Source organism: Cnephaeus nilssonii, assembly GCF_951640355.1.
Source record: "Cnephaeus nilssonii genome assembly, chromosome: 4".
In the NCBI taxonomy this organism is placed as follows: domain Eukaryota; kingdom Metazoa; phylum Chordata; class Mammalia; order Chiroptera; family Vespertilionidae; genus Cnephaeus; species Cnephaeus nilssonii.
In genome coordinates, this window is record NC_137075.1 from 37,195,402 (window position 1) to 37,217,048 (window position 21,647).

The following is a 21,647-nucleotide window of genomic DNA, read 5'->3' on the forward strand; positions in this document are numbered from 1 at the left end:
TCCTCTTCTGGAAAGATAACAAATCAAGAAGGGTGGAGTTCCATGTAGCAGTAAGGAGAACAATACTTTCTGCATGTATATTCGGTTATTAAAAGGAGAACGATAATGCAGATAAATCTTAATCTTATCTCCTGTAATGGCCACACAAACTGTAAAATGAAAAATTTACATAGCCAGTAATCAGTGTTTACTGCTTGCTGAAGCATCGTCTTTCAAGCCATTAAGCTATGCTTCAGTGGGTGGCAGGATTGGTCTTGGGTTGCTTCCAAGGCCTGTCAGACGGGAGCCCAGCTCCCAGCCGGTGGGACTGGACAGGAGCTGGCGCCAGGCACACCCACCGTCTGAGGCTCCTTCCCTCGCAGCCCATGAGGAGCTGCCCAGAGACTGTGGGATGGGCTCCAGCAAGTCGCCACCACTATTGGGGGTCCTCCTCCTCCTCCTCACTCACTCACTGGCTCGCTCAGGGAAATCCAGACTGACCAGGTCGAAGGAAAGAACTAGGGATGAAATGTAGGTGTGAAGGAAATAATCAAAGGAAAGGAATGAAATGGCTGAAATCCACTTTTATTTGAGGATATTAGGATGGGCTCCCCTCTGTCTCAGAGTTTTAACAGATCTCCCAAAGGAGGACAATTGAGCGAATGCCAATTTTTTCACATCCTGGAGTGAGGTGCTGAATCAACTACAGAGGAGCTCCCAGTTCTGTTAGCTTCAGCTCACTGTGCACCTCCACAGGGATAAGCAAGGTAAGGAATTCACACGGAGAGAGGGAACTGTCAGGGAGAAAAGGAGGTGGGGGTTCCCTCCCATCTGAAGTGAAAGGGTGAGGGCTTCAAGGACCTACTCAGAAACTTTACAATTGGCCCCTGAGGCTTAGTAAGGGACACATTTGCCTGTGACTGGGCTGGTGGTGGGGAGAGAGAAGGTGGGAGGGTGGAGGGGAGGGAGAGAGCTCATGGGAAAAAGGGAGAGAGAGAGATGGGGCCAAGGAGTGTGCCTCTGGAAGGCCAGATAGAGAATCCAAATGAGCCAGCTGTCAGCTATCTCCAGAAAGGCAAATTACTGAATAGAGATCAGAAACCCAGGGGGTCAGGAGGTGGGAGGCCTGGGAAAAATGCAGAGGGAGGTTTGGAGTCAGAGGGAGCAGCCAACACAAGTGCAAAGCTTGTGTCAAAAGAATTGCCCGTGTCAGAGGCTTCCAGCTCAAGGCCCTTCAAGAAACTACAGAAGGCCCCAGAAGGGAAAGAGGAAGCCATTGCACAGCTGCTACACAAAGGTCTGATGCCACATGACAGCCTCATCAACTCCAGAGGACCAGCCCTTCCCCCAGCCATCTCACCCCCTGGGCTCAACTCTAGAGGGTCTGGAACAGGGAGGAGCTGGCTAACTGGGAGGAGCTGTACCAACAGGGACAAGAGGCCCACCTCAAATGTCTGGCCAAGTTGGGGAGGGCTCAAACTGGGTACAAATCTGGAGTTTTTATGTTCACATACATGGAGCTTTTAAATTACTGACAAGATTGTTCTTGTTCTTAAAAGGAATAATAAGGATACAGAATCTGCCCAAGAACTCAAGGAGTCCAGAGCATGGGTTTGAAGAGGTTAAAGGAGAAACAACCAAGTTACACCCCCCTAGTCTACTCCTGTCAATACATCCATTATCTGGCACTCAATGTTTGTCTTTGCAATCCTTTACCTCATTCATAAATGAGAAGTTTACAATTAGAATGTAAGTCTCTCTCTTCTAGGTGTATTCTTCCCTGCTCCTTGGGTTCCATGGACTCTCCCAGCATCACAGAAAAGGTCAAAGTTTAAAAAAAGATAATTTAAGAATAGATTTCTTAATTAAAATTAGTTATTCTTTATCCTCAGATTTTTCTCTGCATTAATGGATTTTAAAATCAATTTCATTAATCAATTTAATCTCTTCCACTAAAGCACTTGTGTCATCTTCTGGGGTCCTTCCCATGGCTCAGACACTCCATCAGCTCTCAAAGGTTTTTCTTCCTACAGTGATTACAGAAAGCAATTGTGTCCTCAGATTCCTCCACCTCAGAATGAGCAATAGCTTCAGTAATGGCCACCTGGGAGTACTGAAGTTTCGGGATGTGTGGAAGAATTTTCTATTTACTTGACGGATTTTGAAAATAGAGCAAATTGTATTGAAAAATCCTCATGAGCATTTTCATCTTTTGAGATTTGTGCGTTTTTGCTTGCCAGTTTGCAGAAGAGATGAGAATACCTATTGCAAATATCCAGATTTGAAAGACTGACCCATGAGTAAAAAATACAGTAAAAAATCAAAGCTTTGCTGTGCTCAGAAAGGGCTAGGTTTCCTTATTCACAGCTTACTAGCAATCATGTGAAGACACTTTATTCTTAGTTACTCTTACCTGCTACTGACTCCCTCCCAGAGAGTTGGGATTGTGTCCCAAAGAACAAAAGGATACAGACTGTGGTTAAGAGGAGAAAGACTTAGCAAGCTTTTGTTGACCTGAATTCAACTCCTAAGTCATGATTTGTAATGGCTTCTTTAGTCCATATTGCTTAGACCGGAGACCAATCTGAGTTATGTTACATTCCCACATTCATATTTCTTCTTGGCCAGTGTTCGATGAAAGCCCAGGGCAACCTAGCCAGTGCTCATCATGTTCTTCACAGAAGTATATTTATCTCAGCAATAATTTCCACAGCATTGACCACAGCAAGCTGGAAATAACTAAGCTGTTGGTTACCTGAGTTTCAGCCAAGTCCGTAGATACCAAGGGAAAACAAACAGCAACTGCAACACCAACCATCTTTGGATATTGTTGTTTTTATAAATTAGCAAGGGCTGGTAAAGAGTTATATAAGATGATAACATAATCTATGGGGAGTTTATAGATATAACATATACTCTACTACAGCAGCAATTTTCAACCTTTCTCATCTTATGGCACACATCAACTAATTATTAAAATTCTGCGGCACACCAAAAATGTATTATGTTGTTTGCCGATCTGACATAAAAACAGATATAATTTTGATTCATTCACACTGAACAGCTATTGTTGTGTTGGCTGTTGTCATTTTTTAATTTGACAATCTAAGGGAAAAGAGGTCAGTGCCCCTCACTAAATAGTCAGGTATTGCATGTTTTAAAATTCTTTCGGCATGCTGGTTGAAAATCACTCTACTACAGTGATTAATTCATCAATTTCCTGCAAAACAAAATGTAGTGCCCAAATTTCACTATATCCTCAGTTTCTGCATAATGCTCCCCAGGTGGGCCATGCCATGATGCCATTTGGTAGGGTCAGACCACCTTTTAATAAGGGTTTCCTGGCATCTAAGTAGCTGAACCTTTTGGGTGGGCTCCAAGGTACATATGCCTCATCCCAAATTCTGTCCTCTATTGAACAAGGCTGTTACACCAAAGCCCTGCTAACTAATCACACTGGTCACAAATCACACCAGGAAGAAAGCTAAGAAGGCATATTCATAATAGAAGAGAGTACGTATTGATGTGTGGATTTTGTTAGTAACTACTCATGCTGCCTTTGACTTCACTGTGGGTAAATCTAATTGAAAAGATTTTTGCTTTTTGATGACTGCTGGCAGGGACATCCTAATCAGGTGTCGTTATTAACAAGATAGTTTGTAATTACAAAAAAAATGCGGGGTCACCAAGACAAGACTTCCACCTCAATAAAGACCATTAAATAGGAGGCAATGGGGCTGTAAAAGAGAAATCTAATTTAGAAGCCATACAGAAGTTAAAATTGAGGCAATTTCTAAGTTCTTCTCTGATGGGAGAGGAATCTTCCTCTTGATGGGCAGAGCCTTGCATCTTGCCGGGAGAGACACTACATAACAGGCAAAATGCTACTCTATTGGGTAAAACAATAATTTGTTTTCAATTTTATTATTAACACATTTATTTTCAGTAAGATCCTTTAACTTGGAGTTAAGATCCCGGTTTCTCTTTCTAGCTCTCTGCACAACTGAACTAAAGCAGTAGAGGGGGAACTGCTGTGTTTCAGTACAAATCACACCTCACCAGCTGATGTGACAGTCAGTATTAGGACATCGATCCCATTTGCTCATAAGTGAAAATAAACCGACACAGGACCAGCACTGACCCTGACCAGTGACACCATGTGATGGATTGGATGTACTTCAGCGAAAGGTATTTCCCAAGAATGCAGGCCAACTGCGATCCATCTCTTCTCAGATCATATCATGCTCTGAGAACCAAAGACAGAAATATCTCAGAGGTGATATTTTCCTGACAGAAAGGAGGCTTGAGGGACATCAAGCCCCCGGCGTCCCACTGGAGCTTGCTGAGTTGCAATAAGCAAGAAGCTCTCATAACTAAGGTGTTAGCTTTTCAAGTCAGCACATTTGCACAGTTCAGTTTCTTAAATTCTCTCAGCAGCTGTGCCTTATAAATGGGTGAGCCATCTCATTTTTCTCCTCTGGGAACTCTGTTTCTCTCTCTCTCCCATGCACGGAGAAGGCTGCATGATCTACTAACCGAGGGACACGCTGCTAGAAAGATCTACAGGTGGATACCTATCAGTTACCTATTTCTTCACTTGCTAGCTGCAGTTCCTTGCCAAGAAAATATTTTTTAAATCACGCTCCCCCCCCCCACCACCACATACACACCAAAAACACACACATTTAAAAGTCCTATCTCATAGCTCTGAGGGAGATTAGATGGATGAGTTAATGATTAAAAATCATTATGCAGCAGGCAAGATTGGATGTACTATTCTCTAAACACAGAATATTCGGAAAAGTCCATTAACCAGCAGACTGGAAAAGACCCCTCTGGAGAGATTTGACTTCTAGCTAAGCGCTTCTCTCAGATGGGAAGCAAAACTCAGTACATGGGAGGTGGCGAAGATAAAGACGGGAGGGGCACTAGTGCTGGGCCTCCACGGCCATCCATCACCAGGCAAATGCCGGCCTGGGCACTGACGGCTCAGAGTCAGCAGGTTCTCCAGAAGCAGGCACTGAGTCCACAGGTGGACGGCCCAACGCTCTTGCCTTGTATTTAGATTTCTATTCATTCTCTTTATTTTGGGGAATGGAGAGGGACGATGAGCAATGAGGCTTACACTGGTTTCCCCCAGCTGCCAGGGGGTCTTTGTCCAATCAGCTTCTTTGTGCTTATAGTGCCTGTACCTTTCAATATGCTCCTTGTTTTTTCTACAGGCTCCTAAGGATACCGACGAGGAATGATATGTCACACCACACATATGAAGGGAGAATTGGCATGAAATTCTCATGGAAATACCATCCGCACAGAGAAACACGCACAGAGAAACACAGGAAACAACTCCCAACGTTTAGAATTTAGTCCCCGGGGCTAATGTACAATCCTCTTGCTAAAATCTGTGATAAGTAAATTTACAAACCTAGCAAACTTTTACTGTAGTGGTTCTCCTTTTCTTACAAGAATAGCCAGGAATGATAATGTTTAATTTCAATATATTATACCCATCTATATGAGAATGCTTATAAATATGCACGTGTGGGTTTGTGGGTATGTATGTGGCTATTGTGTCACTAGGTGTGTTTGCAAACATACATTACTGTATATCAGGCGTCCTCAAACTACGGCCCGCGGGCCATATGCGGCCCGCCGAGGACATTTATCCGGCCCGCCGGGTGTTTTTGCCGTTTTGTTTTTTAACTTCAAAATAAGGTATGTGCAGTGTGCATAGGAATTTGTTCATAGTTTTTTTTTTTTTAAACTATAGTCCGGCCCTCCAACGGTCTGAGGGACAGTGAACTGGCCCCTGTTTAAAAAGTTTGAGGACCCCTGCTGTATACACTGTATATGCTTGCAAATATGTGTCAAATTCTAAAGGCTGAATATCATTTTTAAAGGGTAATGTTTTATTCCTAAATAGTTTATTTACTGGAAACTGGACAGAATTTGTATCCTCTATTATAATATGTGAACATATCTTGATTTATCAGTCTGCAGGAGGTGCTGAGGCCTATCACAGTGCTGTCACTCTGGAAATCCCATCACTTGGATGCTGGGAGCTCTGTGATGGCATTTTTGTGGTCCCACAAAAGCTCTGCTCTGCACAACCCTCCTCCGCTCATGGCCCTTTCCAATGGTTTCCCTGGAAACCACAGTGATCCTAACTAGTTTCCTGCTCAACTGATGGTGATCTCCTTAAGAGGCAGGAAGCAAGATGGCTAAGAAAATTTTGGGAAAAAAAGAGTTAAATTAGGATCTTGCCTTCCAGATGTTAAAATGTATTGTCAGACTAAAATAATACAACATCCAAATAGTGCAAAGAAGAGGGAGAGCAATGAATACAATAGTTAACAATACTATGTAGACAATCAGCATGCATAGTACAAGTCCAATTTAATGTAAAAATATTGAGATGCATAAATAAAAGGGTAATGTGATTATCTCTGGTGGTATGATTATGGGGTCTTGCTATTTTCTTTAACCTACATTACTTTTGTAAAAGGGAAAAACAAAATAGAAAAATTATGTATTCAAAAGTAAATCACAAACTGAGAAGAATATTTGAAAACTATAAGGCAATAGTTTAATAGCCTTCATATATGTAAAAATTTTTCCAAAATGTATACCAGAAAGGCAGAAAACATAAAATTAACGAAGATATTGGTTAAAATAATACATGAAAACAGTAAGCATAAACAAGCTCAACAACATTGCTAATCAAACAGAAAATTAAGACTTTAAGATACAACTGTCTCAAATTAGCAAAGATGAAAAATAACCAGTAACAGAAAAAGTTCACGAGGATCCATTCAGTTGGGTGTTCTCATATGTTGCTTTAAATGATACTATAGACCCAATCCTTTATATGAAAAGTTTGGAGCTGTGTATTAGACTGCAGAATTCTTTAGATTTAAAGAAAGAAATAAGGTTCATGTAATATATTAAAAAGTTCCTATAGTCAGGTGGGCAGCTGTACCCCATAATCAAGTACATTAATATTTCTATAGTTAAACATGTAAATATTCATAAGATGTGAAATAAAGGAAAGACTAAAAATAGCCTCATTTTTGTTGCTGATAGTTTTGCCACAAAATGAGTTTAGTTCAGATTTTGTGGTGAAATAAATCATAAAAAGTTTATGTTTCTCAGAGCCTTTTAGATTTCAAAATTATTGATAATAAATTCCAAACTGTTAAAACAATCTTTCTGAAAACATATTGGCCACATAATTATAAACTTGGACTTCAAAAAGTTCATTCCTTTTGACCTACTTGTACGAGGCACTAAATAGAAATGCAGACAAAGCTATGCTCAAGGATGTTCATAATAATTTATAATGAAATGAAATCAGCATGAAAGTATAACAACAAAGTAATGGCTATATAATGGGAAAGCCAAATAAAAGGATATTATGTGGCCATATAAATCGTGTGCAGGAGGATACTTAATGACTCAGGAAAAGACTCATTACTTACTCCTGAATGAAAAGTAATCAAGACATAAAACTTCAGATTTAGGGGGATGTCAATTAAAAATATACACACGTATTTGTAGAATAAAAGATTTGAAGAAATCAAAATATCAAGAGATTATAGCTCAATGATGGGATCACGGGTGATATTTATTGTTTTATTTATGACTTTTATCTTTTAAAATTTTTATAATGAGCATGTTATACTTTTCATAATCGTTAAAGTAATTTTCTACACAGGATTTATATTATTCATCTTACTATTTATCTGAGGACATTCTAGAACCCATGTAGTAGGTATGTGTTCCACAAGTATATATGGAGTGAATCAATGGCTTTGCATTGCTCTTCCCTTCCTGGGAGAGTTTGGCTTGTGGTGCGGAAGCCCTGAAGGAGATTTCCACGCTTCCAGCTCATAGGAGTGGTGGGAGGTGGGGTAATGGCTACTCTCCATGAGGTCACGACCATAACTTACTTGACACCTGCTGAAAAGCTCACCACAGGGAAGAAGAGCCCATCTGTGTTGAAGTTCTCAAACATCCCCTGCACAGGCTGCCCGTTGATGCGGAAAGAGATGCTGGGCACCCCTAGGTCCAGGCAACAGCTCACCACGTCGTCTGATTTCAGGAGGTGCTGGTTGATGGAGGCCACAGCTCTAGGAATGCGGCCTGGTGAGCAAAGAACAAGGAAAAGGTGTGTGGGACTCTAGAGCTAGAGAAAATGCTCACAGGCCACCTGTGGGAGGTGGGAGGTAAGATGGCACACAGGAGGTCTGGACATGCTATTGCATTTGAAATGCAACCTGGCTTTCTGAAACAGTGTGAGATGAGCAATGAGAAATGACTTCCTAAGATGGTGAGTGGGCAGTCTGAACAGCATGAGTCTCAGAGGAAATTCTCAACCTGCCAGAAATGAGAACAAGCAAGAATTCAATCTGCTCTATGCGTGCTCAGATTCTGGCCTGGTGTCTGAAATAATGGACAGACTGCCTTTTGGGGTGTGTGTGTGTGTGTGTGTGTGTGTGTGTGTGCTCTCTGCTATTAGTATTTCCTCTAAGTAATGTTCTGGCAAGCTTACTTACTGCCAGCCTAGTATTTCATTTTTGGAGTTATAGAAACAAAAACAATAGCAAAAGCATTTGTTGTTGATTACACTGTGTCAGGCTCTCTTCTCATCACTCTACATGGAATAATTTATTCAACATTCACAGCAACCCCACAACAGTATTATTTTCATTTGACAGATGAGGAACATTTGAGTCCACAAAGGTAAGTCACTTGACCAAGGTCACACAGTTAGTGACAGAACCAAGACTCAAGCCCAGGTAGTCTCGTTCTAGACACACCCCTTACCTGCTACACACTACTGCCTCTTGAGTGGTATAGAGCATATCAGTCATTCGTTTCATCAAAAGCATAGGAATAATAATGGTACCTTAACAACTATTGACAGCCATGAGGGAATCACTATACCCATTTTACAGATGTAGAAGCTGATGTTTTTGGTCAACTCACAGGCTCAGGTTCATGTAGCAGGTAAGGACTTGGAATTAGAATTCAGCCCTCTGTGACTTCAAGACCTCTTGCCACCCTCACCCCCATGCCATCTTACTACAGAGCAATTGGAAGGATACCCACCTTAAGTGTGGGAGCAGGACTCTTCCAATTTGTTAGGAGCCTTGAAAGCCCTCGCAGGGGAGATATAGCCACGTTAGTATTGGATGCAGGAGCCATCAAAGTCAGGAACAGCAAAGCCATCTAGCCCTTACACTATGTGGCAGAGTTGGCTTATTTGTTTTAAAGAGTTTTACTACCTCAGATAGGCAGAAAAGCATAGTTACTTATACTCTGTATTGGTGACTTCCTTGTTGTTGTTGCATATATTTTTCATAAGATGATTTTGACATTTCCTGACCTAACCTAATGAGAAAATCACCTCTTGCTTTTCTGTCATACCATCCCATTGTGGAAGTTCTACGAGTAAGTTATCATACCCACGCCCCTCCGCCCCCAAGGTTTACAGTTTTTGGGGAGATTGCAACAAAGCAGCAGAAGTTAGGTGTTAAAATGAGGTCTTAGAAGAATTTATAAAATGTATCTTGTTTCTTGATTATAGCAGTAATACATGTTCATTACAAATGTTTGTCAGATGTATAGAAAAAGTAGAAACAAGGAAAAAAATGTAACTCAATAAGAAATGCTTCTACTCTTTCATATATATACTTTTCATCCAAACTGGGATATTTAAGAACTTGTTTTTACTACTGATTAGATTAAAAACATTTTATTTATAATGAAACGGTCATTAGAAACTGAATTTTAATGGATTTATACTATGCCATGAAAAGGTAACCTTTAAAATCCCCTTAGGATGTGTGTTGTTTATAAATTTTACACATATATCTATGCTATGTAATATTTCTATTCTCAGCTTAGAACTATTTAAACTTTTGATTATTTAATGTTTTGTTGTGGTTACTGTTTATTAGTGGTCACTGATTTTAAAATAGTAAAACTGCTACACTCTCCTTAATAAATAAAAAGAAAAAAATTAGATGCCCCCTTCTGGTTATTTTGGGTGATTGGCAAAACCATATTGTATATACCCCCGACTTTCCACAAACAGGAATGAGCCCAGATACTGTGCTTAGAGTTGGGGATCAAAGACAGAAGACCCAGTTCCTGCCCTGAGAAGCCCATCATCTACTGGGAAATAAACATTCAAATAAAGAATTACAATTCAGTACAAATACTGGAATAAAGGAGATGACTTCTGGAGGTAGACGATATCAAGTTGACTTGAAGAATAAAAGATTCACTACATAAAAGGGAAAGAAAAGAGCATTCCAAACAGAATGAATGGCTTATGCAAAAGCAGTGTATGACATATATTAAGTCCTCACTTAACATGGTGCACAGGTTCTTGGAAACTGCAACTTTAAGTGAAATGACATATAAAGAAACCAATTTTACCTAATGTACATGCCCAAATTGTCCCAGTCTGAGTGTCCTGAGATAGAAAGGGATGGTCCCACCTGTGCATGAGCTGCTGGATAATCTCTGGCCACTTGCTGCCCTGAACTGGAATAGTGGGTTGGAAAATCATGATCTTACTTTCTTATACATATGTATAGCTTACATTTATTTCAATGTTTAATATTTTAGAAGTGCTTATTTAGAAGTTTGATGCTTTTGTGACCAGAAATGCTCTAGAACTTAAACTCTTGTTTATATCAATTAGCCTCTGGTGAAATTGATCTCATTTATCTAGTAAACCTTTCTTTCTTCAAGTCAACTTGCCCCATCCTCCAACTACCAGCCAGAGTGTGTGGGTTTGACCCTTTTCCAATGTCCCCATTTGACAAGGCTGAGTACTCTTAGCTCCTTTCATGGAGTTTAGATATCCCAGGTCCCAGAATCCTTTCTTCCTTATCACAGTCAAGTCCACCAGGAAAGGAATCTGTGATATAAAAACTCAGCAAACCTGTTATATTGTCTCATTCTTGAGATTTTTTATTTTCCCATTAAAAACAAATATTTCTGCTTCAATCGTTTCTTTTTCTATCAGGATAATGTCTGGAAAATATCACTGTACTCATTTGAACAAATCCCAAGAGATTTCTGTGAATTTGGGATAACTGGAAATGAATGGAAATGCTAGATTGGACAACTACCTTTAAAAGTATCCAGATCCTTACTGGGTAAAAATATAATTTAGAAGGACCTTTACTTTTCTGAGAACATTTCAACTAGGACATGAGATTGCTTTTGTACATTCTGTGCTATAAATCCGTTCTATCTGGAGGAAGCAACTGCTAACCTTGTGAGGGCCTTCAAGGCTCCAAATGATTCAGAAGGGCCCTGCGCCCCATGTTTAGAAAAGATACTTATCCTTCCAAATGCTCTCTAATGAAGTGGCATGGGGTGGGGCGTGATCTTGAAGACACAAAAGGCTGAGTCTGAGTATAAAGCTCCAGTCTTTACCTGCTACAGAAAACTGGACCTGTGATTTTACTAAAAGAATCAGCTTCTATATCTGTAAAATGGGTACAGTGATGCCTCCATGATTATGTCAATAGTTATATGTAAGTTACATTATTCCTATGCTTTTGATGAAATGAATGACTAATGTGCTATATTGCTATATATCACTCAAGAGGCAGTAGTGAATAGCAGTTAAGGGACGTGTGTCTAGAACCAGACTCCCTGGGTTTGAGTCTTGGTTCTGTTGCTAACTGTGTGACCTTGAGCAAGTCACTTACCTTTGTGGATTCAATTGTCCTCATCTGTCAAATAAAAATAATACTGTCGTGGGGTTGCTATTCCATGTAGAGTGATTAGAAGAGTGTCTGATGCATTATAACCTACAACAAATGCTATTAGTTACTATTTTTGTTTTGTTACTAGGCCAGCAGTGAATAAGCTTGCCAGAACACTGTATGAATATTATGTCTTTTGTAATATTAGGAAGAAATAACAATATGGAGAATCATAGCATTAAGGACTGGTTCCAGAAAGTGATTTGAAAATCACTGTATTGAGTTATTGAAATCATTAAGTCCCTTTATTGATAGTGGTAAAAAAAGTCACTTTCAAATATGTCTAGTGAATTTAACCACTTTTAAAACAATGGACAGAAAACTGTCCTGTAGCAAGGAAAAGCAGAGTTGGTGCAGAGAATGTTTCTAAATTGCCTCAACTGCTTTCTTTTCAATATATTAAGAATTCTGAGTAATCCTAGAGACCACCCATGGAGACAGGCTGGGAGGTGCCCTGGCTCTGCTGGTCTGAAGAAACCCCTGACTGATAGGCTCAGGCCCATCTGGAACCCCAGGAAAGGCCATTTCTAACCTAGCATTTTAGGATAAACGAAAAAGCCATTTTATCATCTGCTGCACATCTTCAGATTAACCCAAGGATATATTACTGCAGATTTAGTCTATTTTGATGAGTAATGTAGGTATCTGGAAACACTGATGCTCAGCACATCTATTACCCAGGGCACTGTAGAGCTTGGCATCTATATATATAAAAAGGCAGTGACTGTAATGACTGAAGGCTCAACTGAACATTGGAAGTCAGTCCTGCAGTTAGTGTTGGATTGTCGTGGCGACCTAGCACTGACTGCTGAGGGGGCTGTGGATCAGGCCCAGAGAGAGGCCTGGAGAGAGAAGCAGGGCCTAATCTGTAGCCTCTGTGGGCAGCTGTTGATCAGCCCTTGACTCTCTTTCTCTCTGGGCCTGGCCAGCAGCATGCCTCTCTTTCTCTCCTGGCCTCTTTGGGGGCTGCTAACCAGCCCTGCCTCTCTGATCAGGCCTAGAGATAGGCCCAGAGATGCTGACTGGCATAGAAACCGACCATTCAGAACCAAATCTGGGTGAACTGTGAGGAGCCAATGGCTGCCTAGGAGGTGGAGCTTTTGATGCTGACTGGAATAGAAACTGAGCAATCAGAACCTAATCTGGGTGAACTGTGAAGGCAGAACCTAAGGTGGGGGCTGAGGAGGGGTTTTAAGGAAGTTGGGTGTGAGATCAGGCCAGCAGGGGAGGGCAGTTTAGGATGAGATCAGGCTGGCAGGGGAGGGCAGTTGGGGGTGAGATCAGGCCTAAAGGGGAGGGCAGTTGGGGGCGAGATTGGGCCAGCAGGGGAGGGCAGTTAGGGGTGATCAGGCAGGCAGAGGCAGTTAGGGGTGATCAGGCAGGCAGGCAGGCAGGTGAATGGTTAGGAGCCAGCGGTCCCAGATTGTGAAAGGGATGTCTGACTGCCAGTTTAGACCCGATCCTACAGTTGGACATCCCCCAAGGGGTCCCTGATTGGAGAGGGTGCAGGCTGGGCTGAGGGAACCCCCCACCCCGTGCACGAATTTCTTGCACCGGGCCACTAGTTATAATATAAACACAAATACTTAGACAACTGGAAAGAGAGAGGCTTCACTGGGGCTGGAAAGGTCTGAGTCATAATGGGGTGAGTTTTGACAGACAAACAGGTACCTTGGGGTTCATGTTAGTAAGGAGACAGATAAAGACCCTCTTATATAAATTTGACTGTAGAGACACATTATCTTGATGAGTCAGAAGTCATGTTAAATCAAGAGGCACAATTGTATTCCATTCATTCACTTCTTGTTATCACTCATCTCTTGGGAAGGTAAATTCCTCTTCTTCTGATTTTGCAAGGAAAAGGTTGTTAAAAGGGCAGGGTAGGTGTGATCTCCTCCTGTGAAACTGCTCCCTAACCAGTAACATACTCTAGGCTGCTCTGAGCCACATTCACCTCCAAATGCAGACCTGAAAGGCTACATGAAGGCCATGCCAGGAGAGGGACAGTGGTGCCATGACAAGAAAAGAACCATTCCTCCCAGAGGGAAAATGCAGAGGCTGAGCTGACCTTGGATTCTGTAGAGAGGGCTGGGCAGAGTGGAGAAGGGGGATATTTGTACAGCAGATACTTGAAAGAGAATTCAGAGGCTTCTGTGGTGAGATAGACCTATTAAGACTGCCCTCCCGCTACACAGAGAAAAAGCTCACGGATACTCCCAGGATGTCACTCTGAAACTTCCTTTCCCATTCAGCATGGGACTTGGGTTCTTTATCCCCTTAAGATGGGGGTACGCGTATGGTCTCGAGTGAGGGACCCAGAACTCTGGGCTTAGTCTTTAGGAGAACAGTGGATTTGCAGACAAGGAGGGAAGTTCAAGTCCTATTTACTGGGTATCCAGTGTGTGTCAAGAACTTCATGTCCCTCCTGGAGATTATTATGGTAGGTGAAATAAGTGAGTAGGGAAGAGAAAAATATCACATGACCTCACTTATATGTGGAATCTAAAGAACAAAATAAACTGAAAAACAAAATAGATCCAGAGACAAGGAAGCATGCGACAGACTGACGAATCTCAGAGGGAAGGAGGTAGGTAGGAAGAGATTAACAAAGAATTTATATGCATGTATGCATAACCCATGGACACAGACAATGGTGTGGTGAAGGCCTGGGGAGGGGGCAGCAGTGGGGAGGAAGGTGTCACTGGGGGTGCGGGGGGGGGGCAGGGAGACATCTGTAATACTTTCAACAATAAAGGTAAATTAAAAACAATTAGAAAATGTCATGTCCCTCAACTCACTTAAATTCTACAAGAGCGTATAGCACATCTTCATTTTATCTGAGGAAATTAAGTCTTTGAGAGGTTAAGTCATTTGCCCAGTAAGCGGAGGAGCTGGGATTCAAACCGGGCATAACTCCAAAGCCCTGCTGTTTCTTATTGACTCTTTGCAATGACAAAGCATTGGAGGCACTGCCATTTTCTCCAACCGTGACAACATCTCTACTGTGCTTCCATAAGCGCATCGAAGACCAGTCCAAGGCAGTGGCTTCATTTATGCCTTCAACATGTAAGTTGAAAGTCAGTGGGCCTGGGCATTTGGATCTCAAGGAAAAGGAGAAAAACTGTCATAACCAGTTTCCAGTATCTCTCCCTGGCCACCTTCCATTCCCTCCTATAGCAAGTAAGTTGGAGGGACATTTCCATTTTATTTCTTCATCAGACAATTATCCTTTCATCAGATAGTCCGGAATTCACTGTTGTCCTGGTGGGAGTCATTAACAGAACCCTATTTCATCAGCTGGAGCACATGCTGACATATTTACCTGCAGTGCATTCTGTGAGATAGATATATGTTCCTTGTGTGCTGGTTGGAGAATTCAGGCCCAAGGAAACTTTGTATTTTAGTGAGCATGAAAATTATAAATCTCACAGACACTGATTTCCCTGCATCTCATCAGGCACTGAAGACTGAGGGGTGAAGTCCCCTAAATGTACTTATATTACTAAGTGTGGGTAATGCTCAGAGAGCCACTGTCAGCTTCTGAAAAGCTGAGACCTAAGCCTCCTCCCCATCTCCAATCATAGAGGCACTGCTAGTGATAACTGGTGTGGGCATGTCCACCTCCCTAGTCTTCAGAGGAGTTAGGACAAGAGGGATGAGGGGAGCACTGACTCTCCTGTGCACTGTCCATTCCTGTGCTCTGTCAACTCCTGAAATGATACACAATTAGATGGAGAGTCAGGTCCTAAATGCACAGACTGCAGCCCTTTCTGGATATACAATGAGTGGGCTCTCTGACTCCCTCCTGACTAATTTATGTGTTCATTCTGGAAATTCTACAAAGAGACAATCTAGGGGTTCCATGTAATGCTGCAAAGTCTGGAAAAGTCCAAAATTTTTTTTCTTTGAGAATTGTTAGTTTCTCTTTGAAACAAGAGTCCAATTTGCTTCATCCATGGGTGTAACTGTGTTTCATGTTTCTTTAACCAACCCCCATGTGGAGTTCTCTTTGGGAGTAGACTGGGATCCAAAAAATACTCTTGCACTGTGTTGGTGAGATGGTGGGAGATGAGCAGCAACCAGCAGGCAATGGGGTAATCATTGTCTCAAGTCAATGCTCTTCATTCCTTCACAGATTCAATTCCACCAAATTCAGGAGCTGTGGGTGGGTGTGAGCATGATGATGTTTCCTCAAATCACTTCCCTAAAGACAACTTTCTGAGAACCTTGTGACATGTGATGATAACCTAAGCTAAATGCTACTACTGCACAGCCACACATGATGGGGCTCTGAGAACTGAGGAGGCAAGACCCACCCCTACCCCATGAAGACAGAACCAGGGAAGGTTAAGTTGGGAGGATAAGAGAACAACAAGGCAAGACTTTCGCCTGTTTTAACCCATCATCCTGCTGTTCTGCATCTGCTTTTGACTGTACCATGCTAACCCTCGGACACACAAAACATGGACAGAGATGGGGCTTTCTCTTTCTTCCCACAAATAACCCAGGACAAGTATGTAAATACATTCACACCATTCCTAAGAGTTTAAAAATGTTTAAAATGAATTTAAAACAGCACACACACCTACACACACAAATTGAAAATAAAGACCCACTGCAAGAAGCATGTCATCAGGACCTGAGCTAATGGTTTTAGCCTGAAAGCTAAGGGCAGAAGGAAAACGTGATGGGTTCCCAGTTACAAAAGAAAATGGACAGGTTCGTCATTTAGAGACAAACTTTTCCCTCCTACTGAATTTAAGGTAGAATGTGTGTCATGGTTCCTTATGTAAGAGGCACGCAGCACAATGCTTACGTAAGGGATTTCTATAAGGGACACAACTGCAGTTTTGCAAAAGATACAGGTAAGACACACTGCGGACAACAGACAGCGAGGGAGAACTCCTGTGCTGGGCTGAGAGCATGGGCGTTCTTGCGTTTTCACCCGGCGGGAGCCAGTTCCTTCCTGCACAGCCACAGGCCGTGGACACACTTGGGGAAAACAATGTTTATCTTTAAAAAGGAAGCTCCAGATTATTTTTAACTGATTACCACCTCCGATGTGTCAGGTACAGATCCAGACGTTTTATAAAGTGCATCATAAAGTAACATGCTGCACTGACAAGGTGTCGGGCTTATTGTCAGATCATGACCCCTCCCAGCGTGACTGTGAATAAATGACTTAAATATTTTTATGCCTCAGCTTCCACATCTGTACTATGGGGTCAATATTATCTACCTTCAGGGGTCATTGTAAAGATAACCTGGGATAAAATGTGTACAAAAGATATGTAGCTCACTGCTCAGTAATAAATGCTGTCTTTCTCCTTCCCTGTTTGTCCATATAATCCTGAAAGCCCCCGCTTGTACAGACACAGAGCTTGAGGAAAGGGAAGGGGCCCATACCGATCACGCAGCAGAAGTGCCAGAGTCATGGCTAAAGCAAGTGTCTCATTTCAGATCTGATGCTCTTCCCACCTAACCATCTCTAGTTTACACTCGAGTCTATATCACTCATACAGAAAGTGACAGTCTCAGCTCACACCAGTCAAGGCTCAGTCACCCCCAGAAAGAGATAAGGGGCCAAAGCTTTGGCAAAGTACTCACCTGACCAAAGGTGAAGTCCATCAAAGCCATAGGAGTATAGGTCATCACCAACACCGTTGCCTCCCCATCCTTCTCCACCTCCTGGGTACGGAGCATAGCCTGAGGACGAGGCCCAGCCCACCCGCAGGTGTGTGGGCTCTGGCGTTAGAAAGGGGTCCACCTGGTCAATAATGAGCTCGAAGTACCACTTCTTGTACTGTGCTGAGCCCTCAGCGACTCCCAGGAAGATGTTTGGCCGAATACTGAAATTAAACATAGGGCAGGGGGCATTTACTGACTCTTAAGAACTGAGAAAGCAAATTGAACCAGAACAGAGGAGGCACTGCTCAATTAATCCAAGGGCAAGAGCAATTTTGTGTTTTTCATATTGTTCTAAAGTAGAAAAAGCTTTGAGCCTCCAACAATTTTTTTTGGTTGCTGTTGTTAATCCTCACCTGATGATATATATATACACACACACATATATATTTTTCTTTTCCCCCCACTGGTTTTTCAGAGAGAGTAGAAGAACTGCAGGGGTTGGGGAGGGGGGTGTAGGAGGGGAGAGAGAGAAAAACATCGATGTGAGAGAGAGAGACATTAATTGGTTGCCTTCTGCACATGCCGCAATGAGGGTGGGGGATGGAATAGCAACCCAGGTACATGCCCTTGACTGCGAATTGAACCCAAGACCCTTCAGTGCATGAGCCAATGCTCTAATCACTGAGCAATACTGGCCATGGCAAGCCTCCAACACTTGATCACATTCTTAGGAAGGTGTCAGGACATTAATTCCATTATAAAATATAGAGAACCTGTCTCTTTTATTTTATTCATTTATTTATTTATTTTTAAAATATATTTCATTGATTTTTTACAGAAAGGAAGGGAGAGGGAGAGAGTGTTAGAAACATCGATGAGAGAGAAACATCAATCAGCTGCCTCCTGCACATCCCCTACTGGGGATGTGCCTGCAACCAAGGTACATGCCCTTGACCGGAATCCAACCTGGGACCCTTGAGTCCGCAGGCCGATGCTCTATCCACTGAACCAAACCGGTTAGGGCAAACCTGTCTCTCTTTAAATGTTCCACTCAAGGTAATCAACATTTACTGAGTGTCAGCCACAGGTAAAGAGGTTGAAGATGTCATTTAGAGCTGCATGATTACAAATCCTCATTTCTTATTGTAAGTGAACGAAAGGACTTCTTCCGTTATTCCAGTAAATTGGTTTAATCACTACCATTTTCATAACAGCAGCTTTGACACCAAGTATTATTAATAACAATGGCCTTTTGAAAGCATTAAGAAGTCACATTAGAAATAAGCCAGACAGAGAAGAAAATACTGCATAGTATCACTTATATGTAGAATCTAAATAAAAATGCATAGAAACAGACAATAGAAAAGTGGTTGCCAGGCGCTGAGGTGGAGGCAGGAAAAATAGGGAGAAGTTGGTGAAAGGGTATAAACTTTCAGTTATAAGATGAATGAAGTCTCAGGAGCTCATGTATAACATGGTGACTATAGCTGATGACACTGCATAATTGAAATTTGTTAAGAGAGAACTTAAATGTCCTTACCCTCCTCCCCCGAAAAGGGGAACTATCTGGGGTGATGGATGTATTATTTAACACTTTGGGTAGAGTTCCTTCACAATGTACATGTATATCAAATCATCATGTTGTACACTTTAAATGTCTTACCATATTGTTGGTGAATTACTAGATATACTTCAATACAGCTGAAAAAAATAAAATTTGACCTAGATGACAGAAAAGGGGATGGGGGAAGAAGTCCCTTTTAGGCAACCTTGTTAAGGGCCAGAGGTTTTAATGTATTTAGCGAAGTGGTTAAGAACTTGGGACAAAACAGAGTTTTTCTGGGTGTCTACTATTCTGGGCTGGGGTAGTGTTCCATGTTGGATGGGCAGGGAAAAACCAGGCTGGTCCCAAGAAGAAACATGTTGGCATGGATGGCTTAGCGCTGCTGGCTGCTCTACACTTCAGAGGGGAGGTTCTTCTCTCGCCATTACGGATTAGGAAGTGGGCCCGGGTGGAAAGTTGCTGAAGAACCTTGGGCCTGCCTAGTCCAGGCCCAGTGAGCCCACATGACTCTCAGGTGTGGACCAGCGGCCCAGAGTTCTGCCTGTGCCCATGCTTTCCATCTGACCAGCACCATTATTCCTGGGTGAATGGCCATGTGCCAGAGGATTCGATAAGCCATGGTATCAACATGGGACATCTATTCTGTAAGAGATTTTTAGAAAAAAAGTTGGTATATAGAAATAAAAATAAATACGTTATGAAGAAGATACAAGATAGATCTGCATTGATGTTTAAAATAAAATGTGGTAGACCACTTCTGGCCAAATTCTTCAGCCCTTGGGTGGTACATATACTCCTTGGGCACGTCAGGAGAAAGTGGGTTGGAGACCAAGGCCCTAAAAGAGAACACATGTGACTGCTCTCATCTTATGTGCCAGAATCATCACGGAAATGATGGTGGGTGGCTTTGGAGTTCAAATCAGCCCTCTTCCCTGTCTGGAGACAAGATAGCCCTTTTGGAATAATGATGGTGGCCTTACCTCGTCACGTCGTTAATCAGCCGTGTCTGCAGGAGCAGGTTTCTCCGGGGCAGCAAGTTGTCACAGATCAGATTCTGGTTGGCTCTCACGGCCACCCCATTGCAGAGACAGAGGGAGCACAGGACATCTAGAACCTGCAGCAAGACATGCCCACCAACTTAGGGCCTGACTGCCAGGTGACAGGACAGAAGCAGGCTTCCCGCAGGGTGAGGGCCAGGTGACAGGAGGGAAGACCTGATCAGAGTCAAGGAAGCCTCCCCTCCACCCCAGACATGAGTAATGCCCCAGAGCCTTCAGCCTCTTGGAAAATGAGGCTGGGCTTCCTTCTATCCCCTCTGCCCTGGTCTTATGCCCTCTCCTCCAAATTGCACATGTCATTTGTGGTTACTGTTCTGTTAAAGTGGATGAGTCTGGGCTCTCAAGACAGACTACCTTGATTAAGACCCCTTCCAGGGTCAGGACCAGGGTGAAAAGAGGCATCCAGGATACAAAATCCAGGCACCTCTTGGAGTTGTGCATGAGTAGAGGCCTGGGACGGAAGGCCCACAAACTGAATCCCATGCTCCACTCTGTACCATGATCAATAGGCACTCATGCAGCTCTCCATGAAAGGCACTTGGGTTCCCATTGGGCTAAGTCCCTGGCACGTCGTAGCAGGCTTGGGAAGCTCCTGTGGGTTGGGTAGACGTGATTGCAGGGCAGGTTCCGGTTTGTGGGTCTCTCACTGTGAAGATACTCTTATATTCCTAGAAATCCATCTTCAAAAGCATTTCACCTGCTCTCCTTCTCCCCTCTAGAGTGATGCCAAACTTGCAAGAGCACAGTGGCGCCTGAATCTGAGACCAGCCAGCAGCTTCGGTTCCTTTTGTTTGCCTGCTACCCTGGCCTCCTCCACCACATGTTGGCCTCTCGCCCACCCTGACTCCTTGTGCATCATCCTCTTTCATTCAGATTCTGTGTTCCTGCCACGGCAGAGCACACTGTGCTGGACCAGGTACTGCTCCTCCCTGTCTCCCCTATAGGGATCCACGTGCAAACAGCAGTCCATAAGTAAAAGCCAGGACTGTAGCAGGCTGTAATGACAAGGAGGGGGTGGCTGCATTTCAGTTTTTCAAAGTGGCCACTGGAAGACTCAATGCTTGGTGGGTTGGATGGCCTCAGGTTGTTGGTGGCATTTATATTCAGAATTCTCACAAACCAGTTTTCTACCTGACTCCCTGAATGTCAATTTTGTTCCACATAAATACAAAGCACATTTATGGGACAAGCAGAAAAGGATCCCAATGAGTTTTATGGACTCTTACCACCACCAGTCTGTGGAATGTATAGGCTGTAAAACTGGAAATCCAGAGGATAATTTCTCAAAGAAAAGAGCCATAGATGGCCAGGAAATTAAATACTTATCATCCAGTCTATCATAGGTTTTCATCTCTCTTGTCTTGGAGTGACAGTTGCAGGAGTTTTGCTGTCACAGCCAGAGGAAAGCAGAGCTTAATCTACATACAATATAACAGCAGAGAGTAAAAAGGCTCCGAGAAAGTACATAGCCTAATAGTGTCTCATCTAAGAATAGATAGTGCCCTAAAGCAGTGGTTGGCAAACGTGCGGCTTGGGCGGCTCTTTGGCCCCTTGAGTGTGGCTCTTCCTCAAAATACCACGTGCGGGCGCGCACGTACAGTGTGATTAAAACTTCGTGGCCCATGT

General features: G+C 42.8%; 1 protein-coding gene across 3 annotated transcripts in view; it reads right to left on the reverse strand.

Annotated features, from left to right (window-relative positions):
- Positions 1-21,647, reverse strand: part of RYR3 (ryanodine receptor 3) — a gene marked incomplete at its 5' end in the record, with an annotated part of 535,717 nt that overhangs the window by 216,670 nt on the left and 297,400 nt on the right. For all 3 annotated transcript variants that reach the window (XM_079768748.1, XM_079768746.1, XM_079768747.1), the window contains 3 exons: positions 7,929-8,121; positions 17,379-17,620; positions 19,944-20,077. In XM_079768748.1, the coding sequence (XP_079624874.1) occupies positions 7,929-8,121; positions 17,379-17,620; positions 19,944-20,077 (569 nt within the window). The remainder of the gene's footprint in view (positions 1-7,928; positions 8,122-17,378; positions 17,621-19,943; positions 20,078-21,647) is intronic.